At 44.3% G+C, this 19,113-nt stretch overlaps 1 protein-coding gene across 1 annotated transcript in view; it reads left to right on the top strand.

Annotated features, from left to right (window-relative positions):
- LOC143139155 (ryanodine receptor 3) overlaps positions 1-19,113 on the top strand; it is a 205,393-nt gene that overhangs the window by 151,580 nt on the left and 34,700 nt on the right. The window contains exons 52-71 of the mRNA XM_076299756.1: positions 1,021-1,187; positions 1,371-1,449; positions 1,693-1,782; positions 2,150-2,281; positions 3,250-3,312; positions 3,654-3,729; positions 5,239-5,362; positions 5,499-5,614; positions 6,134-6,201; positions 6,531-6,652; positions 7,054-7,103; positions 7,246-7,306; positions 8,335-8,573; positions 9,045-9,126; positions 9,424-9,554; positions 10,979-11,314; positions 12,920-13,160; positions 13,509-13,596; positions 13,721-13,813; positions 16,885-17,055. Coding sequence (XP_076155871.1) covers positions 1,021-1,187; positions 1,371-1,449; positions 1,693-1,782; positions 2,150-2,281; positions 3,250-3,312; positions 3,654-3,729; positions 5,239-5,362; positions 5,499-5,614; positions 6,134-6,201; positions 6,531-6,652; positions 7,054-7,103; positions 7,246-7,306; positions 8,335-8,573; positions 9,045-9,126; positions 9,424-9,554; positions 10,979-11,314; positions 12,920-13,160; positions 13,509-13,596; positions 13,721-13,813; positions 16,885-17,055 — 2,529 coding nt within the window. The remainder of the gene's footprint in view (positions 1-1,020; positions 1,188-1,370; positions 1,450-1,692; positions 1,783-2,149; positions 2,282-3,249; positions 3,313-3,653; positions 3,730-5,238; positions 5,363-5,498; positions 5,615-6,133; positions 6,202-6,530; positions 6,653-7,053; positions 7,104-7,245; positions 7,307-8,334; positions 8,574-9,044; positions 9,127-9,423; positions 9,555-10,978; positions 11,315-12,919; positions 13,161-13,508; positions 13,597-13,720; positions 13,814-16,884; positions 17,056-19,113) is intronic.

Genomic DNA, 19,113 nt, shown 5'->3' on the forward strand with positions numbered 1-19,113 from the left:
GAAAATCCACATAATTAGCAATACAATTAATGTAATGAAATATACACCAGCAGGCATATTGCTTTTGGTGCACATTATTTCTTCACTATTTCTTCAGAGATGAGTTATCATTGTAGTTCAGCAAGCACTTACTGAGGTGTAAAAAACAGTAAAGTGTACATTGAAATGACATGCCCTCCCTTTTGTTGGCCTGCCTCCTCTCCCCTTTATTCACATACACCCATCCACATTAGGCCTCCATTGAAAGCTGAGCGTTACAACTTTATACAAGCACTAAACTTGTGCTTGTCTCCCAACTCCTCCACATCCTGCCCTTATCTGATTGAAGCCATTGATTTTCTCCTTTTTTTGTTTGTCAGTGCACTGGCTTCCATTTTGAAGCGAAATGCCTTGACACAGCACATCCTGAGGGCTGAGCGTTAAAAGGCGCACATGAGAGAGAGAGAGAGAGAGAGAGAGAGAGAGCGGGGAGAGCCAAGGGGAGCGGTGTGGGGTGTGGGGGGTCTGTAGCAGCAGTGGAGGTTTGGGTGGTGCTGGGGCCACAGACATCAATATTTGAACAGCCCATTGATTTGAGGCACGCTGGGTTGGTGTGGTTGTGCATTAAGAGCAATAGCTCACGCTTCAACAGACACACAGCGCGCTTTTGCAGTGGAGGAAGAGAGGGGAGGAGGAGGAGGAGGAGGAGAGGGAGGGTGGAAATCACTTGGAAGGGAGCTGGGGGGTTGTACCCCCGGCTGATGCGGCCATGTTTTAGCTTGCTACTTCTCACCCTTTTCTCACTAAATTTTCTCTCCTCTCACTCACTCTCCCACTCTTATTCTCTCTCTCTCTCTCTCACACACACACACACACACACACACACACACACACACACACACAATCTCTTTCTCTCTCTCAAGAATAGCTACTTCACTTTCTCTCTCTTTTCACCCAAGTGACCGAGTGTGTCGGCGCCTGTGTCCAGCCTGCTGATGACATGGAAAATGCTATATTTACATTTGAAGTCTCTCCCTACAGAAGTATGACCAGGATCTGTTTAAGATGGCCATGCCTTGCCTAAGTGCCATCGCTGGGGCCTTACCCCCTGACTACGTGGACTCCTCTCTGAGCAGCACCAGCCTGGAGAAGACCACTTCCGTGGACCAGCAGGGCAATTTTGACCCCAAACCCATCAGCACCGCCAAGTACGTGTGAAGGAGGGAGAGAAGGAGTGGAGAGAGATAGTGAATGTAAATGTTACATCATAACTGATGAAGCTAATATGTTGCCTCAGTTGATGAAGACAAGCTAGAAACAATTGATGCATCAGTGTTAGTGAGTGCAAGTAACGTGTGCACTGTTTTTGTGACCTTCCCTGTTCTCTCCAGCATCTCTATTCCAGAAAAACTGGAGTACATTGGCAACAAATATGCTGAGCATTGTCACGACAAATGGTCTGCTGAGAAGGTAAGTCCACAAAGAGGACAGCACGCTGCCAAATGATTGTCCTTTTAAACACTCGGAAATGAACCAGAACAGTTTCAGCCAATATTATTCTTCCATTTATTATCCCAGTGCCCCTGCACCCTTAGTCAGCCGCTATAGGTTTACAGTAGAGGGCTTTAACAATGGGAGGATCGCTCTCACCTTGTCCCTATTGGCAGCCGTCTCATCAGGTCTTCCCTCATCTGTCCCTTGGCATGGCTACAGGTTCTGCTGGGATGGAAATATGGGGATGGCATCGATGAGAAAGCCAAGATTCATCACTTACTGAGGTCCTACAAATCCCTCACTGAGAAGGTATGGGGCAGGATATTGCTAAAGGTTAATGTGGACGCAGTTGAAATGCTATAAAGCAGTTCCCTCCATGTAAACAAGCCAACTGGTCATATTCCGTTTCAGCAAATTAGATGTTAGAGTTTGCAAGATGACACACATGTAAGTTGAAAGTGTATCCATCTGTATGTGTTTGTCAACAATGTATGAGAACAAAAATATACCAAAATGATGAACATATTAACAATTACCACATAATTTAGTGACCCAGGTGGTTCAAAAGAGATGAATCCATGCTATTCTCTGTATTCTACACTCACTACAAACAGCCTCCCTCTGTTCATGTGTAAATGTGTACATCAGTCAAATGTGTGTGTATGTGTGTGTTAAGGAGAAGGAGATTTACCGCTGGCCTGTGCGAGAGTCTCTGAAGAGCATGCTGGCCATGGGCTGGAACATTGACCGCACTAAGGAGGGGGAGACCATGTCCCAGCAGAGTGAGAAACTCCGCAAGGCCTCACAGGTATGCACACCCTATAGCCACATGCCAACAAAAGAGCTGTCATTGGCTAGGGAGCTTTTCATGCACTAATCCTAGAGTTCGATATTATTATTATTTTTGTGAGAGCTTTTGCTCTAGTTATAAAGAAAATGTCCAGTTTTATCTACACCCCCAAAACAAAATGCATATATTGGCAATCAAACAGGAAAATAACACATTGTACATTTCATAATATTTCATGTGGGATAATCTGTTACTGCACATACACTTATTTTTGACTACCCCTATAATGTTACTGTTACTACACTGCATATACTGGATATGTACATACTGTACATATCTGTCCATATTTATTCAGTTTTTTTTATAATATTACCATTAATACACTGCATATATCTATATTATTTTTACTACTTGTATAATGTTACTGCTACTACACTGCACATATCTGTACATGTTGTTCATACATTGTTCACACTGCATAGCCATATCTATTCTGCTCTTATAAGGCTACTGCTATACATTGCACATACTGTATGTATATTGTATTTATATTACTGTAAACCATACTACTTTCTTAACTACTACTGTCTACACTGCACTATATGTCTATACTGTGTATATCACATTGCACTTTTCTGCTTCTTTTCACTTCTGGTTAGAAGCAAACTGCATTTCATTGTCTCTGTACTTGTACTCTGCCCTAAGACAATAAAGTTGAATCTACAGTAATCTAATCTAAAAATATTTCACAGTAGATATGACACACAGTATATGCTGCACCATCTTTACCATTTTGCTAAGAAATAGTGAGAGTGTGAACTCAGGAGGTAGAGAGGTTCATCATATTGTCAATCATGCTGGAATATGTTATAAAATGCCATGTTATTTTTTTGGATTGAGATATTTCACAGTAAACAGTAGGGCATATTGTATATTCCTCAGATGTATCTTGTAGTAAAAGTGCCATGCGTTGTATTTTTTTGCAGGGGAATGGCTTCAACCCGAGCCCGCTGGACATGAGCAACGTTCTTCTGTCCAGAGAACTCCAGGTCAGCTCTGAGGCCTGCGGGCCGTAAAAGCACAGACGTTTATGTCCAGCACTGTAATCACGAGCCAGAGTAGCCGAGTGCTGCTCCACAGCCCCCTGTAAATCACACATACCACATTCATCTGCAGGGGCGGCTGGAGAACCAGAACTTTTCAAAGTGTACTCTGTGTGTGTGTGTGTGTGTGTGTGTGTGTGTGTGTGTGTGTGTGTGTGTGTGTGTGTGTGTGTGTGTCCTCTCGCAGATAGCTGTCTCATCTGGCAGATTGTTTGTGTATGTGTGTGTGTGTTTACTGGAGGGAAAAATAAAAGATTGATTTGGCTCTGTTATGTGGCTTGTTGTAGGGTATGGTGGAGGTGGTGGCTGAAAACTACCACAACATCTGGGCCAAGAAGAAGAAAAGTGAACTGGGAAGCAGGGGTGAGTATGGGCAGATACAGTAGGACTATGGGAGCAGGCTGGAAGACAGGCACAGAGACATACAGGCAGGCAAACAGAAAGAGACAGACAGGTAGACAAACAGACAGACAATCAGAGAGACAGACAGGTAGATGAACAGACAGTAAGTAAAGGAGAGATAGAGAGGGAATGTGCTAGATTCATTGGTGTGTGTCCATACATGAGTGACAGAAAAACATGCACATCTACTGTATCAGGACTGAAGGATAAACAGGAAGTAGGGATCAGATAAAGCAAACTAACAGCAAAGATAAGCATTCAGACAGACAGACAGAGAGACAGGGAAACAGACCAGGAGATATATGGAGATAAGCAAAGGCAGAGACATATTCAGACAAACACAGAGGCACATGCGCACACAGTAGTGTCCATGTCTCGCCTCCTCTGAGAGACAACACAGAGATATAGAGACTGAGGGAGCCAGGTAAGCATACATAGCCAGACAGACAGACAGACAGACAGACAGAGGAAAGTTTCCATATCTGGTGGCCTCTAAGAGACGGGTCAGCAAAGGATACAGACAGACAGAGAGATGGAGGGAAGCAGACAGGTACCGCTAATCAGACAGACGGAGAAGTAAACAGATGGTGGGACAAATCTCCATGCCCATTGTCCTTTGAGAGACGTCTCAGGAGTCATATGGAGACAGCTGGGCCAAGAGTCTCCTCAGACATAGTGAACCCATCATGAACTGTGGAAGCACTCCATAACGCCATCTGCTCCCTGAAAACCCACACACACCCAGGCGCATGCGCAAATACACACACACACACACGCATGCGCACAAATAGGGATACACATGCACATGTGCACACAGGCACACGCACACACACATAAACACAAGTCACACAAGACACACACAAACGTGCTGGTACAGTCACACACATTCAGTTACCGGTACTCACAAAATGCATACAAACAGACAAACACACTTCTAGACAGACTTGCTCATGAAAAAAGATAATGTAAGACATGACGACAGGGACACAGTGAGGGAAAGAGAGTCAGAGAGAGAATAAAGAGATGACAAACAGCAATGGAATTAGCCCTCACCCACCTCACGTATTCTTGAGAGCAGATCTCTGGTTGATAAGATTATCGCTGTGCCTTATGCCATCTCAAGTAATTACGCCCAAGCAATGACACAGCTGTAACCTGAATCATGTTCATTCACCACAGCCGCTAAATGAATTTCTGTCATTTTTATACATTTTGTACACGACTGCACAAATCCCTGCAGAGAAGGTGTAATGATATAACCCTCTAATTAGTTTGTGTGTTTTGTTTGTTTGTGTGTGTGTCTGTGTGTGCGTCTGTGTGTCTGTCTGTTTTTGCGTAAGCTGGTGTGGGTGCATGTGTACTTGTGTGTTTTTCTTGTGTGTGTGTGTGTGTGTGTGTGTGTGTGTGTGTGTGTGTGTGTGTGTGTGTGTGTGTGTGTGTGTGTGTGTGTGTGTGTGTGTGTACGTTTAGGAGGGGGAACACACCCTCTGCTGGTGCCTTATGATACACTTACGGCAAAGGAGAAAGCCAAAGACAGAGAGAAAGCCCAGGACCTGTTCCGTTTCCTGCAGATCAACGGCTACTCCATCACTAGGTACATGTGTGTGTTTGTGTGTGTGTGTGTGTGTTATTATTTTCTATCTGTCATGCTGTCTGTCTGCTTTTCTGTCCATCCATCTATGTATCTGTATCTGTCTGTCTCTTCCTCTCAATGCCTCTCTGGTCCACAGGGGCTTGAAAGACATGGAGCAAGACAGTTCATCTATGGAAAAGAGGTTTGCCTACAAGTTCGTCAAGAAGCTGCTCAAGTATGTGGAGTCGGCACAAGAGTTCATTGCTCACCTCGGTACGATGACTCATCTCTCTACCAAAAAATACAAAAAAAATACAAAAAAATACAAAAAAAGAACGCGCACATCCAGATTCAAACAGGTGCTGGACCCGAATACTTCAGAAATAAAAAATGACGTTAGTCCGCACACTGAAAACTTCTTCTTTATAAAAAAGATTTTAATCACCACGTGACGTTTCGGGCTGAAAATTAAAATCTTTTTTATAAAGAAGGAGTTTTCAGTGTGCGGACTAACGTCATTTTTTATTTCATCTCTCTACCACACAGTATACTGTATGAGTTTACTCAACCACCACACTCCAATTCTCCTGAGCATACTCCACTCAGTCATTCCACTGGCCTTCAACTCTCCACCGCCCAGTATACTCTATGAGTATATTCAGATACCAGACTTTGCACACTGTTTCTATCACTGACCTTGATCTTTTCTCCAGACATAAAAGGGATAGCGCCTCTGCATGCACTCTTTGCATATGTACAGTAGATAACTCTTACCTCTATGGTCTATTTTAGAGGCAATGGCCATGAGTGGGAAGATGGATAGATCACCTCATGAGCAAGAAATCAAGTTTTTTGCCAAGGTACAGTATCAACTTTATTCAAAAAATACCTAATACCTATCTTTATATGTCCTCTTTTATCGGTGTATGTCATTTTCTTTACATTCCACATCTCTTGTGCATATTTATTGTCATATCAATGCGTCTGTGTGTGTGTGTATGTATATGTGGGTGTGGGTGTGCAGGCTTGTGTGTCTACCACTTTTCTCACATGTGTGTGTGTGGGTGTGTGGGCTTGTGTGTCTACCACTTTTCTCACATGTGTGTGTGTGGGTGTGTGGGCTTGTGTGGGCTTGTGTGTCTACCACTTTTCTCACATGTGTGTGTGCCTTCTCTCCTGTGACCTGCAGGTCCTCCTCCCGTTGATTGACCAGTACTTTAAGAACCACTGTTTCTACTTCCTGTCCTCCCCCAGTAAGAACCTCAGCAGCAGTGGCTACGCCTCCAACAAAGAGAAGGAGATGGTCACCAGGTGCCTACCCATCTTAAACGCTTTCATGTTCACTCAAAAAACGATTTGTTTTTAAAGTTTTAATAGATATAATAGTGACATTATTGGGAATGCTCCTTTGTATAATATCTGATACAGGGGCCTTGTTGTGATGATCTTATACATGGTTAAGGAAACAAGGCAGGATAATAAGTAAACAGTTCAAACTAGAGGACTCAGGCTCTGAGTACACTGCCTTGGTACTATTTCAGCTGTAACTGGCCCTATATTAGAATTGTATCAAATTGAATGGAATTGATTTCAATTTCTATCTGTAACTGCTCTCCTCTGCTACCTCTATCTCTCCTCATATCTTTCCTTTCCTACACTTTTACCTTCTTCCCTCTCTCTCTCTCTCTCTCTGTCTGTCTGCCCTCTTTCAGCCTATTCTGTAAACTGGCAGCTCTTGTCAGACACAGGATCTCTCTGTTTGGTAAGGCCCTCTCTTGCTCTCCTCTCCCTCTCTCAAGTACTAAGTGTGTGCTGTGGCTTTGTGTGCTTGTGTTTGTTTGAAGCCTTCTTTTTGTTTTTCTCTTTGTCTGTTTGTTTGTTTGTTTGTTTGTTTGTGTCCCCAGGTAGTGATGCAGTCACCATGGTTAGCTGTTTGCACATTCTGGCTCACACCCTGGACACCAGGTACAGTATTGGCGGAGAATCCATTGAAGTAAATGACATGTGTCTTCTCTGGATAGCAGAACACTAAAAAGATACATATGAAATTGCAGCAATGCAGCAGCATCTGGATTACCCTATCCCATGTGCTTATAAGTTAATCATAGAGCCTAATTACTTGGGCAATGCACTGTAGACCCTGACATGTGCGGTCTTGAGTCAGGTCATGCATTTGAATTCTTAATCGCCAGTCCTTACACATGATCACATCCTAAAACAAATGTTTTGCTTTCAAAGAAGCACCAAGTTGAGAGGATTTCTAAGAAAGAAGAAGAGGAGAGAAGAATTAAGCCCCCACACAGTCTCCTTTGATCACGATAATGCACGTCCAAATTATTCTCCAACAGAGGGGATTACGTAATCAGCATTGCCTTAGCGTTGCCTTTTGTGCTTTTTCTGCGTGTGTGGAGAGAGCTCCCGCTGAGGAGAACAAAGCTGTCGGCGCTAACACACAGTGCCATCGGACCCCAAGCCCATTAGGACAAATGGCCTGTTTCAGGCACGGAGCTTTCAAGTGTGAGGGGATGGAGTGGGAGCCGCTGCTGTGTGTGGCAGGCCGGCGGGCCCCTGTGGGCATAGTGTGGGCATAGTCTGGGCATCTCGTCTCTCTGACAGGGTTCATCGGATCAGACACATTCACTGTGTAGTCTAGCACTGTCCTCACATAACCCCAGGAGTCATCTCCATTTACATCTCAATACTGATTGCTTTCACTTTCACTTCCTCGTCTCTCTCTCTCTCTCTCTCTCTCTCTCTCTCTCTGTCTCTAGCTGTCTCTCTTCCTCTCTCTGGCACACTTTCACTATTCCTTCTCCCCTACTTTCCCTGTCAATCCAATTTTCCTCAAACTATTACATTATCTTCCTGAATCTAAGTCCCACATATATCTTTCTTTATATCTACTTTTCTGTACTTTTATACTGTGTCTCTTTTTTCTTTCCCCACCTGGGTCCCTCACTTTCTCTCTCTCTCTCTTGTTCCCTCCTTCTTAGAACTGTGATGAAGTCGGGTTCTGAGTTAGTGAAGGCAGGCCTGTGGACCTTCTTTGAGAATGCAGCCGAGGACCTGGAGAAGACGCTGGAGAACCTGAAGCTGGGCAAGTTCACGCACTCGCGCAGCCAGATGAAGGGTGTGTCTCAGAACATCAACTACACCACGGTGGCCCTCCTGCCCATCCTCACCGCCCTGTTCGAGCACATCACCGAACACCACTTTGGAGTGGACCTCCTGTGTGAGTTTAACAACAGGCCGGAACCATGTCCTGCAGCTCTTCATCATAACACTGCCTTACATCTACCTTATGCTGATATGGATGATTGATCCTCATGCATGTTAGTCCTAAAACAGGCCTATCCAGCATATCCAGTTTGTTTACATCACCAAGCAACACCTCACAGTGATCCTGCTGGGTGCTGTGCACCACACCATTGACCAGCTATGTAATGCAGTTGCACAACATGCTTTAAATCATCATAACATTGAGGAATTGCAAAACCTTCTAAAAGGCCCTATACAGTAAATGGCTGAATCTTAAACATTACACATGCTGATCGCCCACCATTACCTATTTTGGAGTGGACCTGTTAAATGCGTATATGTGTTGGAAATCAGTACAGAACACATGCAGTAAATTGTATGCACCATTTTGTATTGTTCCTGTATTAAATAAAATTAATATCAAGAATGCCCTTGTGTGTTGCAGTGGACGATGTCCAGGTGTCCTGTTATCGCATCCTGACCAGCCTGTACTCCCTAGGAACTGGCAAGAACATTTATGTTGAGAGGTATTCAAGCCAGGAATATGGAATGTAGTTGAGTCATGTGAATCCTATGGCTATACTGTATACGTTACAGCATATTTAATGTAGAAATGCTTCAGTCTTCTGTGATGCATATAGGTATCTCGGCAGTATCTAGGATATTTTATGTGTTTGCTTATTGCTTATGTGTGTGTGTGTGTGTGTGTGTGTGTGTGTGTGTGTGTGTGTGTGCGCGTGTGGTGTGTGTGGTGTGCGTGTGGTGTGCATGTGTGTGTGTGTGTGTGTGTGTGTGTGTGTGAATGTGTGTGTCTTCCCCTGTAGACAGCTGCCCGCTCTGGGGGAGTGTTTGGCGACGCTGGCGGGAGCCATGCCTGTGGCCTTCTTGGAGCCACAGCTGAACACACACAACCCCTGCTCTGTGTTCAACACCAAGACACCACGAGAGCGAGCCAGTGAGTGCCACTGCATACACACAATATTACTCTGTTACAGTAGGATCCATGTATTACATAATCATGTGCAATATTGACATGTTTATATCAGGTCCCATTCCAACTAAAGAACAACACTGCTTTGCACTCGAGAGCACATTATTTATGCTTTGTGTGTTGTGTTAAGGAACTTGCATGGCTATCATGGGACTTTTTTTTATTGTAGAACATAGAACATGACCTGCACATGAACATACAGTACTGTATAATCCAATATGTGCCAATGGAATTTCTACCCCTATTGTGGATGAATCTCTACACTGTAGTGTGTGGTTTTGAAATGTATGCCACATGGGTTATACTCTACTGTAAATAGCCTCTGGCACTGTATGCTTAATGCTTAATAAGGCAATTAGTATGCTGAACATGTTACATAATTCCATGTTGATACAGGATTTGCTTACTTAGCCTAATGAAAGCAGGGCACTATGGCTTCATGGTCTTAAGGCTGCACATTGTAAAGTTCAGTATGGTGTGCGGTGCTGTCTATGTAAATAAAGCCCTGTTGGAGAAACCGCCAAAAGCCACTGGATTCAACACTGTAGTGGTCATCTATGTGCTACTGTGCAAACTATTGCTAGTACAAGTGCAGTGCCTTGCAGCCTTAAACGTTCCACATACTCGACGCACCCGACCGGTAGCGCGACAATGTGACGTCACAGAAGCGCCGTAACCATTTATACTCGTGCTCTATGGCTCTTGGTCACGACACTAGTTGCAATATTCTCCTGAACAGAGGTGTCGCTGTTGTGAAAAGATTAACGGATATATAGATAGATGGATTAATGGATATATAGATAGATACTTTAGTCATCCCGAGGGAAATTTTAATAATTTAAACAGTTTAGTTAGCTGGCTAGCTAGCTAGCAGCTGGCTGAGTTTGTGTAATTTCCTGAAGTGGAAAAAGATTTTGTTCAGGCCTTAATACTGTAGATATCCTTTGTTTGAAAATAAATCGTTTCTATTATTTCCTCTTAATTCCATGTGTTGCAACTCTCGCTGGTAACTTTGTTAACTTATCCAGCAAACTATTAAAAATTCACGACTGTATCAAAACACTGCAACTCTTGCTTGCCCTCGAACTAGTCCATCTTCCTGTTTCCGCTTTGTCGCGCTCGTCTGAAAAAAAATGAGTGGTGCGCTACCTGGCTAAAATCCTGGCGCGCCAGCAAGATCTACGTCATTTTGACGTCACGGTGTCGCGCTACCGGTCGGGTGCGTCGAGTATGTAGAAGCCCTTACATGGCATGGCTTGCATGTGTGTGTAAATAGGTCAGTGTATGAAGCAGCTTCAAGAGCTGCCTTCAGATCAGTAGAAAAGCACTATATTTATTATTTGCCATTACCCACTACCAATAAGAAATGGCTTGGCCTCTGTCCTCAGTCCTGGGGATGCCGGACACTGTGGAGGACATGTGTCCAGAGATCCCACGTCTGGACGGCCTGATGAAGGACATCAACGACCTGTCGGAGTCGGGGGCACGCTACACAGAGATGCCCCACGTCATCGAGGTGGTACTGCCCATGCTGTGCAACTACCTGTCTTACTGGTGGGAGCGTGGGCCGGAGAACCAGGCATCCACCCTCAAAAGTGGAGCAGGACCCATCTGCTGTGCCACCGTCACCTCGGAGCACCTGAGCGTCATCCTGGGCAACATCCTCAAGATCCTCAACAGCAACCTGGGCATTGATGAGGCCTCCTGGATGAAGAGGATCGCAGGTGAGAAAAAAGGTTGAGATTGTGTGGGGGAGCATCCCATACCATGAACAGGCCCAGTGCACACAAGGACCCAGGCTCACGTCCAGCCTGAGTTCATTTCCCGAGCCAACTCCCCATCTCTCTACCCCAATCATTTTCCATATGCCCGTCACTATTATGTCAAAAAAGAAAATACTAAATCAAGGTGGTGTTACAGGTAAAGTGGGCCAGCAATTCTGGTGAAATGTTGTCAATATTTGAACAAAACATAATTTTAATTACACCTCTCTCTTCTGTGTTCCTGAAGCTATGTGGAATTGTTTGTTGCCCCACATGAGTTATGAAGTTTCCCTCCCATTCACATCGCCGGGAGCAATTTGTTGCATTTGACAAAAAGTGTTCTGGAGTAGAATCACAAACTCTACAATTAAGACTCCTTTGTGCAGCCCTCAGGCCTCTCTCAGTCAATACTCACACACACACACACACACATTTCAACAAGCATGCTCACACAACCAATTAATTACAGCCAGGCCCACCCTGCTCATGCTCTGACTGCAAGTGCTTGCCTGAGGGGGGCCCAGGGGAACACTGGAGCTATAGACTGACTCTTAATGTTCACACTCACCCACTCACAAGACTAACACTTTGAGCCTTTTATGCACATTTTCTATAAGTCTGCAATTCTGTAAAGTAAGTTGCTAATGGTGGAAACCTGGAAGCCATAAAGTGGAAACAAAAATAGCATGAATTTGTTGTTGGCGTTATGTTAAGTCAAGTTAATGTGATGTATCACAGTTTGCTGGCAGTTCAAGCCTTTCCAAGCCCTCACAGCCTCTCAGGCTCAGTCACTTAGTAGCAGATGTCAAGCCGGGGGGTTGGAGGGCATCGCTAGCGTGGCGGTCATAATAAATATTGTTCCACAATTTCTTGGCACCCCTAGAACATCTTATGAACAGAATGTTCACCTTTTCCCATTTATATTCAACTTCTGTAAGGAAATCAGACGGGACATCTGAGAGTCAGAGCTGGGGACGTTTGTGTCACTTTCACGCTTAAGTCAAATCATACCGCAAGGGATCATATTACACTGCAGCTAGTCAGAGAATAGCAGAAGGAGAGTGAGCAGAACGCCTCTTTTCATCCAGAGACCAGGGATTTATTCCACTCAATAGCCGGAGGATCATTTTGAACTCTCTCATTTACAGCATGTATCAACTGACACCAAAGAGGATATGGTGGTGTCTCTCGTGAAATATTAGAGGATGCCTCAATGGGAACATTAGAGGGCATGCAATTAATGTGCTTGTGCTACTGTCCTTGCTGTCACATTCACTATTGTTTTCCAAATTATGTTTATTCAAGTATGCCCTGACCCTCTGCCATTGTCTTTGGGCCATGGGAACCTACCCTAAGTACCCCCTCAGTACAGTGTAATACCAGCTTATTGATTCTTTGGCATGGAATGCACCATGCACATGAAATGAAAATTGGTACTTTCCAAAAAATGAACGTACACAAAAAAATGTACTAACAACAGAAAAAACAATGAAAGCTCCACGTTTTTCAAAAAGCTTCAAATGAACCTCCCACCCTCCCCCACACACCGCCTTGTGTTTCTGTCAGTGTACGCCCAGCCCATCATCAGCAAGGCACGTGCTGACCTCTTGAAGACCCACTTCCTGCCCACGCTGGAGAAGCTGAAGAAGAAGACGGTGAAGGTGGTGACCGAGGAGGAGCTTCTTAAGGCTGACAGCAAGGGGGACACCCAAGAGGCCGAGCTTCTCATCCTGGACGAGTTTGCTGTACTGTGCCGTGACCTCTATGCCTTTTACCCCATGCTTATACGTTATGTGGACAACAACAGGTAACACAGATGCACTCTGGGAAAGTTATAGAGTTATGAGTTATAGAGACTGTTTTGATAGCAGTAAATATCATGTTGCTTTGTTGGTAAAATAGGAGATTAAAAAAATAAAATGAAGAATCCTATGCACAGGGCCTTTATTTGTTCTTCAACACTCTAAACATACCATCTGACTATGATTCTGCACTCTACAGTACATTCTGATTTAGCAAAACGTCATAAATTGGAAATAAACAGTGTTTGGCTTCAGAAATGTACTTTTGGATGAGACTGTGCCCTCAATGAGAACACAGGACTGTGTGCTGGATGAGATCAATGAGATCTTACCTCTTACTCTCTTTCCCTCAGATCCAGATGGCTGAAGGAGCCGGATGCAGACTCCAACGAGCTCTTTAGGATGGTAGCTGAGATCTTTATTCTCTGGTGCAAATCACATGTAAGATTTTCATTTTTCTGTTGAGGTGTGTGTGTGTGTGTGTGTGTGTGTGTGTGTGTGTGTGTGTATTTTTTCAACAAAAATAAAATTCTAACCATGACCATGGTTCTCTACCTCTCTGTAGAATTTCAAACGGGAAGAGCAGAACTTTGTGGTGCAGAATGAGATCAACAACCTCTCTTTTCTCACGGGTGACAGCAAAACTAAGATGTCAAAGGTAGGGAAGGGACCTGGGGACATCTCCCAAATTAAAGGATGCTTGACAAATCAAGACTGTCCTGATGAGACACATCTGGCTCCTCTCCCCCCGGGCTGCCTAGCAACAGCTGGGACAGAATCTGAAATGGCCAATAAGAGACTCTGAATATGAGAACATGTTATTGGGGACCGTAGGTATTTTTTAATGTTTCATGAGAAAGACCATTACAGTTAGAGGACTCTGCATGAGTCCTTATTAATCTTTTCTGTCTTGGTCTGTCAGGATTTTTGAATTGGTCTGTCAGAACCCACATATTGCTTCTTTCTCCTGCCTCACCTTTCTTTCCCCCTCTCTTTCTCTTTCTTTCTCTTTCCCTCTCTTTCTTTCTCTCTCTCTCTCTCTCTCTCTCTCTCTCTATGCTTTTCTATCCCCTGTTTCTTTTCCTTCATTTTCCTCAGGCTGTTGTTGCCTGCAACCTCAGTGTACCTTAATCTGGCCCATTTCTGCTGTATGTCAGCACTTCACAGACAGGCATTATTATAGCATTGCTCTTTCTGCAATGGCAGGCAATTCTCTATCTCTTTTTCTCTCCCTCTTTCTGTGTTATGCTCTCTCTCACTCTACCTATTTTTCTCCCTCTTCCTCTGCATCAGCTGCCTCAGGGCGAACTCAAGCCATCCCCACACATAAACATGTCCAAGTCCAGTTATTACCTCTATAAAGCATACATCTTTTTTTCTCTTTTGGTTGAAGTATCAACAAGCAAACCTTTGCCCCTACCCCTGGAAAATAGACTATCCATCCTATTGTCACCTTGCAAAATGGTCCCATCATGCTCATAGTATTCTAGTAACATTTTAAATTCTATTACAAATCCCATGAGAGGCTTTTTTTCAGTTTTATTGAATAGGCAGTCCTAAGTTACACTAAACATGCTAGCTTTCCTAAGAGTTCCAGAGATATATTGTGCAGGTATATGTCTGTTGACCTCATGCATTGAGACGTGTCTGACCTCTGCTCTCTCCCTCTCGCAGTCCTTTCTGGGAAAGGTCCACAGTGAAAGTGTACGCAGTGTGTGTTTATTGTTGACTGTACAGTATATGAGTTGTGTTGGTCGCTAGTGAGCGTGTAGGGACTGTGTGTGTTTGTCTCTGTGAGTGTGTGTACGTGTGTGTGTAGACAGTGAGTGTTTATGTCTGTTTGTTTATGGTCTGTTACTGAAAAGCTCAAGGTGCAGTGTGTAGCTGAGCAGGTCACACCGTGAACACAACTGACATCGGAGCTTTTAGTTCTTTGAGAAAGCAATACCTTTAAAGAACTTAATATGTGATGTCTCAAACATCTAAGAGATTACATATAATATAAATATTATTATTAAAGATGGGGGTTGTAAACAGAAGTAATAGTAAGCCCTCACATGTTTGATGCATAGTTAGTGCTAATATAGTAGTTTGTGCTAACATAGTTGTATTATAACACAGATAAGTTAAAACAACAACATCATCTGAAGATCTTTGTAATCTATAATGACTTCTTTTCCACTGGTCTCCCTACAGAAGCTCTAGGTTAGAGGGGACAAGCAGGTGTTGAGTGTGTTCAGTGGTCTAAGTGAAGATGCTCAGTTGCTATTTGCATCTCAAGCTGCTCTTACAGCCCTGAGTCTAGTTCTGGGCTAAGAGATGTCACATGGAATCTCTCCAGTGAATACCAGACTTAATCCAACACTAGACTTTATCTTCAGCCAACCTCTGTTTAGGATTGGTCGGTGTGTTTGGACTCAATTTTGTGTGTGTGTGTGTGTGTGTGTGTGTGTATGTGTGACCCTATGAACTCTTTCAGTTGTGTTTTGGGAATGATATGTTGAAATGTGTATGATCTGTGAATGGCGATGGTGATGTTACCGGTGTCCCTAAAGTGGTGCGTTAGCTTGACACTCCCTGTGACTGTGCTCTGTCTGACATGCGTATGCTTTGTTTGAAGATGTATGCAACCGAGATATGCTGTGTGTTTTAACTGTGGTTGATGTCTACAAGCCGTGCAGCACCTGTGTGTGAGTTATGCTGGAGGCGTCTTTGAGAACTCTCTAAGATGTTGTTAAGGCATCTTTGAGATGTTTTTGGAGACGTGCTCACATGTCTTAGATTTTATGCCACCTTCCTGCGTGCCTAGTTGTGTATGTCTGGAACAAGGGCCGTAGGGTGTATCCTCTTACAGACACAAATCACCAGCCAATCACGAGTAATCACACGCCCATCCATCACAATGTTTGTCATGGTAACACCATTCCATCTCCATGGGGATAGAGGGCAGCTGCAGCCATTCCATTTTTGCCTAATGAAAAACCATAGGGACTGACGACGGGTCGCTTTATATTTGGAGTGTGCTGCAAGTGATGGATCATCAGTGTGTATTGTGGTTAGTCCAAACCTGTTGTTTGTATTGAGTCCTGGCTCCTTCACAGTGGAACATGGTACACATTTGTATGTATGTGTTGGAGCAAAGCCAGCTGCTTCAGTGTGTCCTTTCCCATTGCATCTCTTCTCTGTGAAGTTTCTCTGTGGTTTACTGACAGAGGCTAACTGGTTGCCTGAAAGCTGCTGGCAAGTGATGTGGCTTGATGTGGCTGACTCAAACATTTAGCTTTATTTCACTACAACAGGACATTGCCCTCAAGATAACAGCTAAAGCATTAGATTTAGAGAATTAAATTAGCTCCACTCTTAACAAACATTGGAGGAAGTAATGGGGCAGAAAATCACAAACTAATGTAGTGGGGACCATTTTCTAAAATGGCCCTGTCACACGTTAGATTTGTGAGTTAAGGGTATAGGCGTCTCTTCACCGTACTGTGAAGCAGCTGAAACGCCCCACTTCAATTACACCTGTCATTGATTTGAAGCATCAATATGAAGTCCTCCTCAAAGTTAAAAACAGGACTAGTATTTGTGGATAAATGCTCAAAGGTCATTCCACCAAAAAAGCACCATGTGGCAAAAACCAATCAGTTTGCCCCCTGTCACTGTGAGTGTCACCTCTAGGTGAGTGGGGGCGAGGGGTACTGACTGTCCCATATTGACCCTCCCCTGCAGTCTGGAGGTCAGGACCAGGAGCGGAAGCACAAGAAGCGGCGGGGCGAGTTCTACTCCATCCAGACCTCCCTGATCGTGGCCGCCCTCAAGAAGATGTTGCCCATCGGCCTCAACATGTGCACGCCTGGTGACCAGGAACTCATCTCACTGGCCAAGAACAGATACAGCCTTGTGAGTGTGTGTGTGTGTGTGTGTGTGTGTGTGTGTGTGTGTGTGTGTGTTGGGGGGGGGGTGTCTTGTTTAGTTGGTAGCAAAGATCATCTACTGTAGCTGGTAAGGACCATAGAGAGCACCTAGTGAGGTGGATCTGGCCCGGATCTGGTATAGAGCCACTGTGGAACTGCAGGGTAGTTAGTGAAGTTCTTAGGATGACCTAATTGCTAGTTGCTAGGTTACGGGTATGCAGGTGAGTACGCCGCTACGTCTACTGTAGCTTCTTGTTTTTGTTTGATTTGTATATATTTTTTGTTATTTTATGTAATGTTTTGTTATTTTTTTTATACCTTCGTTATACGTATACGTATACGTTAAAATTATTCCCTATATATATATATATATATATATATATATATATATATGTATATATGTTTTTTCGATTGTTTTTGTTTTGGTCTGTGTTGACTTTGTGTTAGTCATCAGTCAGCGGGGGCTTTGTTGAGCCTACCATCCATTCAACAGTGAACTGATGCACAAGCTGCACTTCCAAAGTCTGGGCTGGTGCTGTAATTTGATTCTGTAACTCCGCCTGCTCTGTGAGAGATCCGCCGCTGTCATGGGTCCCTCGGGTGCTGAGCTTCCATGCTAACGTTGGCTGCCTGGACTGGAGGATTGCTGGGGAACTCTGGACTGAGAGCTGCCTTGAGACATCTGTCGCTGGTCCATCGAGCTGCTTGTCTGTGCTGGTAGATCGCTTGCGACTTCAGACCCCCTTCCAGAGCTGTCCAGGCGGTCAGCGATGCTCCCGGTGCTTTGAGTCCCACTGTCCGCTGGGCTGCTGGTCAGCTGCCTGGTTTTTCCGGCGACTGCCTGGAGAAGTTGCAGAGGACTGATTTGTGTTTCTGATGCTCTACTGATGACCTGGCCGGTTCAAGAGCAACGTGTTTTCTCGTCAAGAGCCCAGTTACAGTTACAGCCCAGTGTAACTGGTTTGGACTTTTAAAGATCATAGCCTACAGTATGTGCTGCTGCTGTTTCCAGTCACCATTGACCATGGACTTTATTAATTGTTGATATGTTTGTTATGTCTCTGTGTCATGTCTGTTTTATGTACACTGTAGTCTATCACACTCATTTAACGGGTACGCTGGCCACTTGCACTCAACAAACGCACTATATAAATAAAGTTACCTTTTATTATTACATTACATTACATTACATTACATTTGGCTGACGCATTTTTAACCAAAGCGACTAACAACATGGTAACAGTTTAAGTTTTAAAGCAATTCTTTCAACAATTTTAGGACAATTTAAAAACGGTAGAGTACAGTAAGAATAAGTGCATCAGTGAGTGCTGTTTTTAAACAGTTGAGTGTCAGTTCAAGGCGGCTGGTAAGTGCTGGTATCAGCAAGACTTGTTGTAAGTGGTGCTATGAGAGATGTTCTCTAAAGAGCTGGGTCTTCAGGAGTTTTTTGAAAATGGAGAGGGATGTCCCTGCCCTTGTAGGAACTGGCAGTGTGTTCCACCAACGAGGAACAACAGATGAGAAAAGTTTGGATTGGCCTGAGCGTGCCGGTGGTAGAGCTAGACGTCGTTCGTCTGAGGAGCGCAGTGGTCTGGAGGTAGCGTATGTCTGTATGAGGGCATTCAAGTAGGTGGGAGCAGAACCAGAGACTACTTTGTAGGCAAGCGTTAGAGCCTTGAATTTGATGCGGGCAGCCATAGGTAGCCAGTGTAGCTGGATGAGCAGCGGGGTAACGTGCCCTTTTGGGTTGGTTGTAGACCAGGCGCGCCGCCGCGTTTTGGATCATCTAAAGGGGTTTCACTGCGCAGGCTGGGAGATCTGTCAGGAGGGCGTTGCAGTAGTCAAGTCGTGAGATCACTATTGCCTGAACCAGAAGTTGAGTAGCATCTTGAGTCAAGTAAGTCCTGATTTTCCGTATGTTGTAGAGTGCGAAACGGCATGACCAGGCGACTGAGGCAACATGATCTGAGAAGGTTAGTTGGTTGTCGAGAACAACTCCTAGATTTCTTGCAGTCCTGGTAGGTGAAACAGACAGAGAGTAAAA

This window comes from Alosa pseudoharengus, unplaced genomic scaffold, assembly GCF_046254945.1.
Source record: "Alosa pseudoharengus isolate Yale_2024_CS ecotype anadromous, Long Island Sound unplaced genomic scaffold, YU_APseudo_1.1 YU_APseudo_1.1_scf_22, whole genome shotgun sequence".
In the NCBI taxonomy this organism is placed as follows: Eukaryota; Metazoa; Chordata; class Actinopteri; order Clupeiformes; family Clupeidae; genus Alosa; species Alosa pseudoharengus.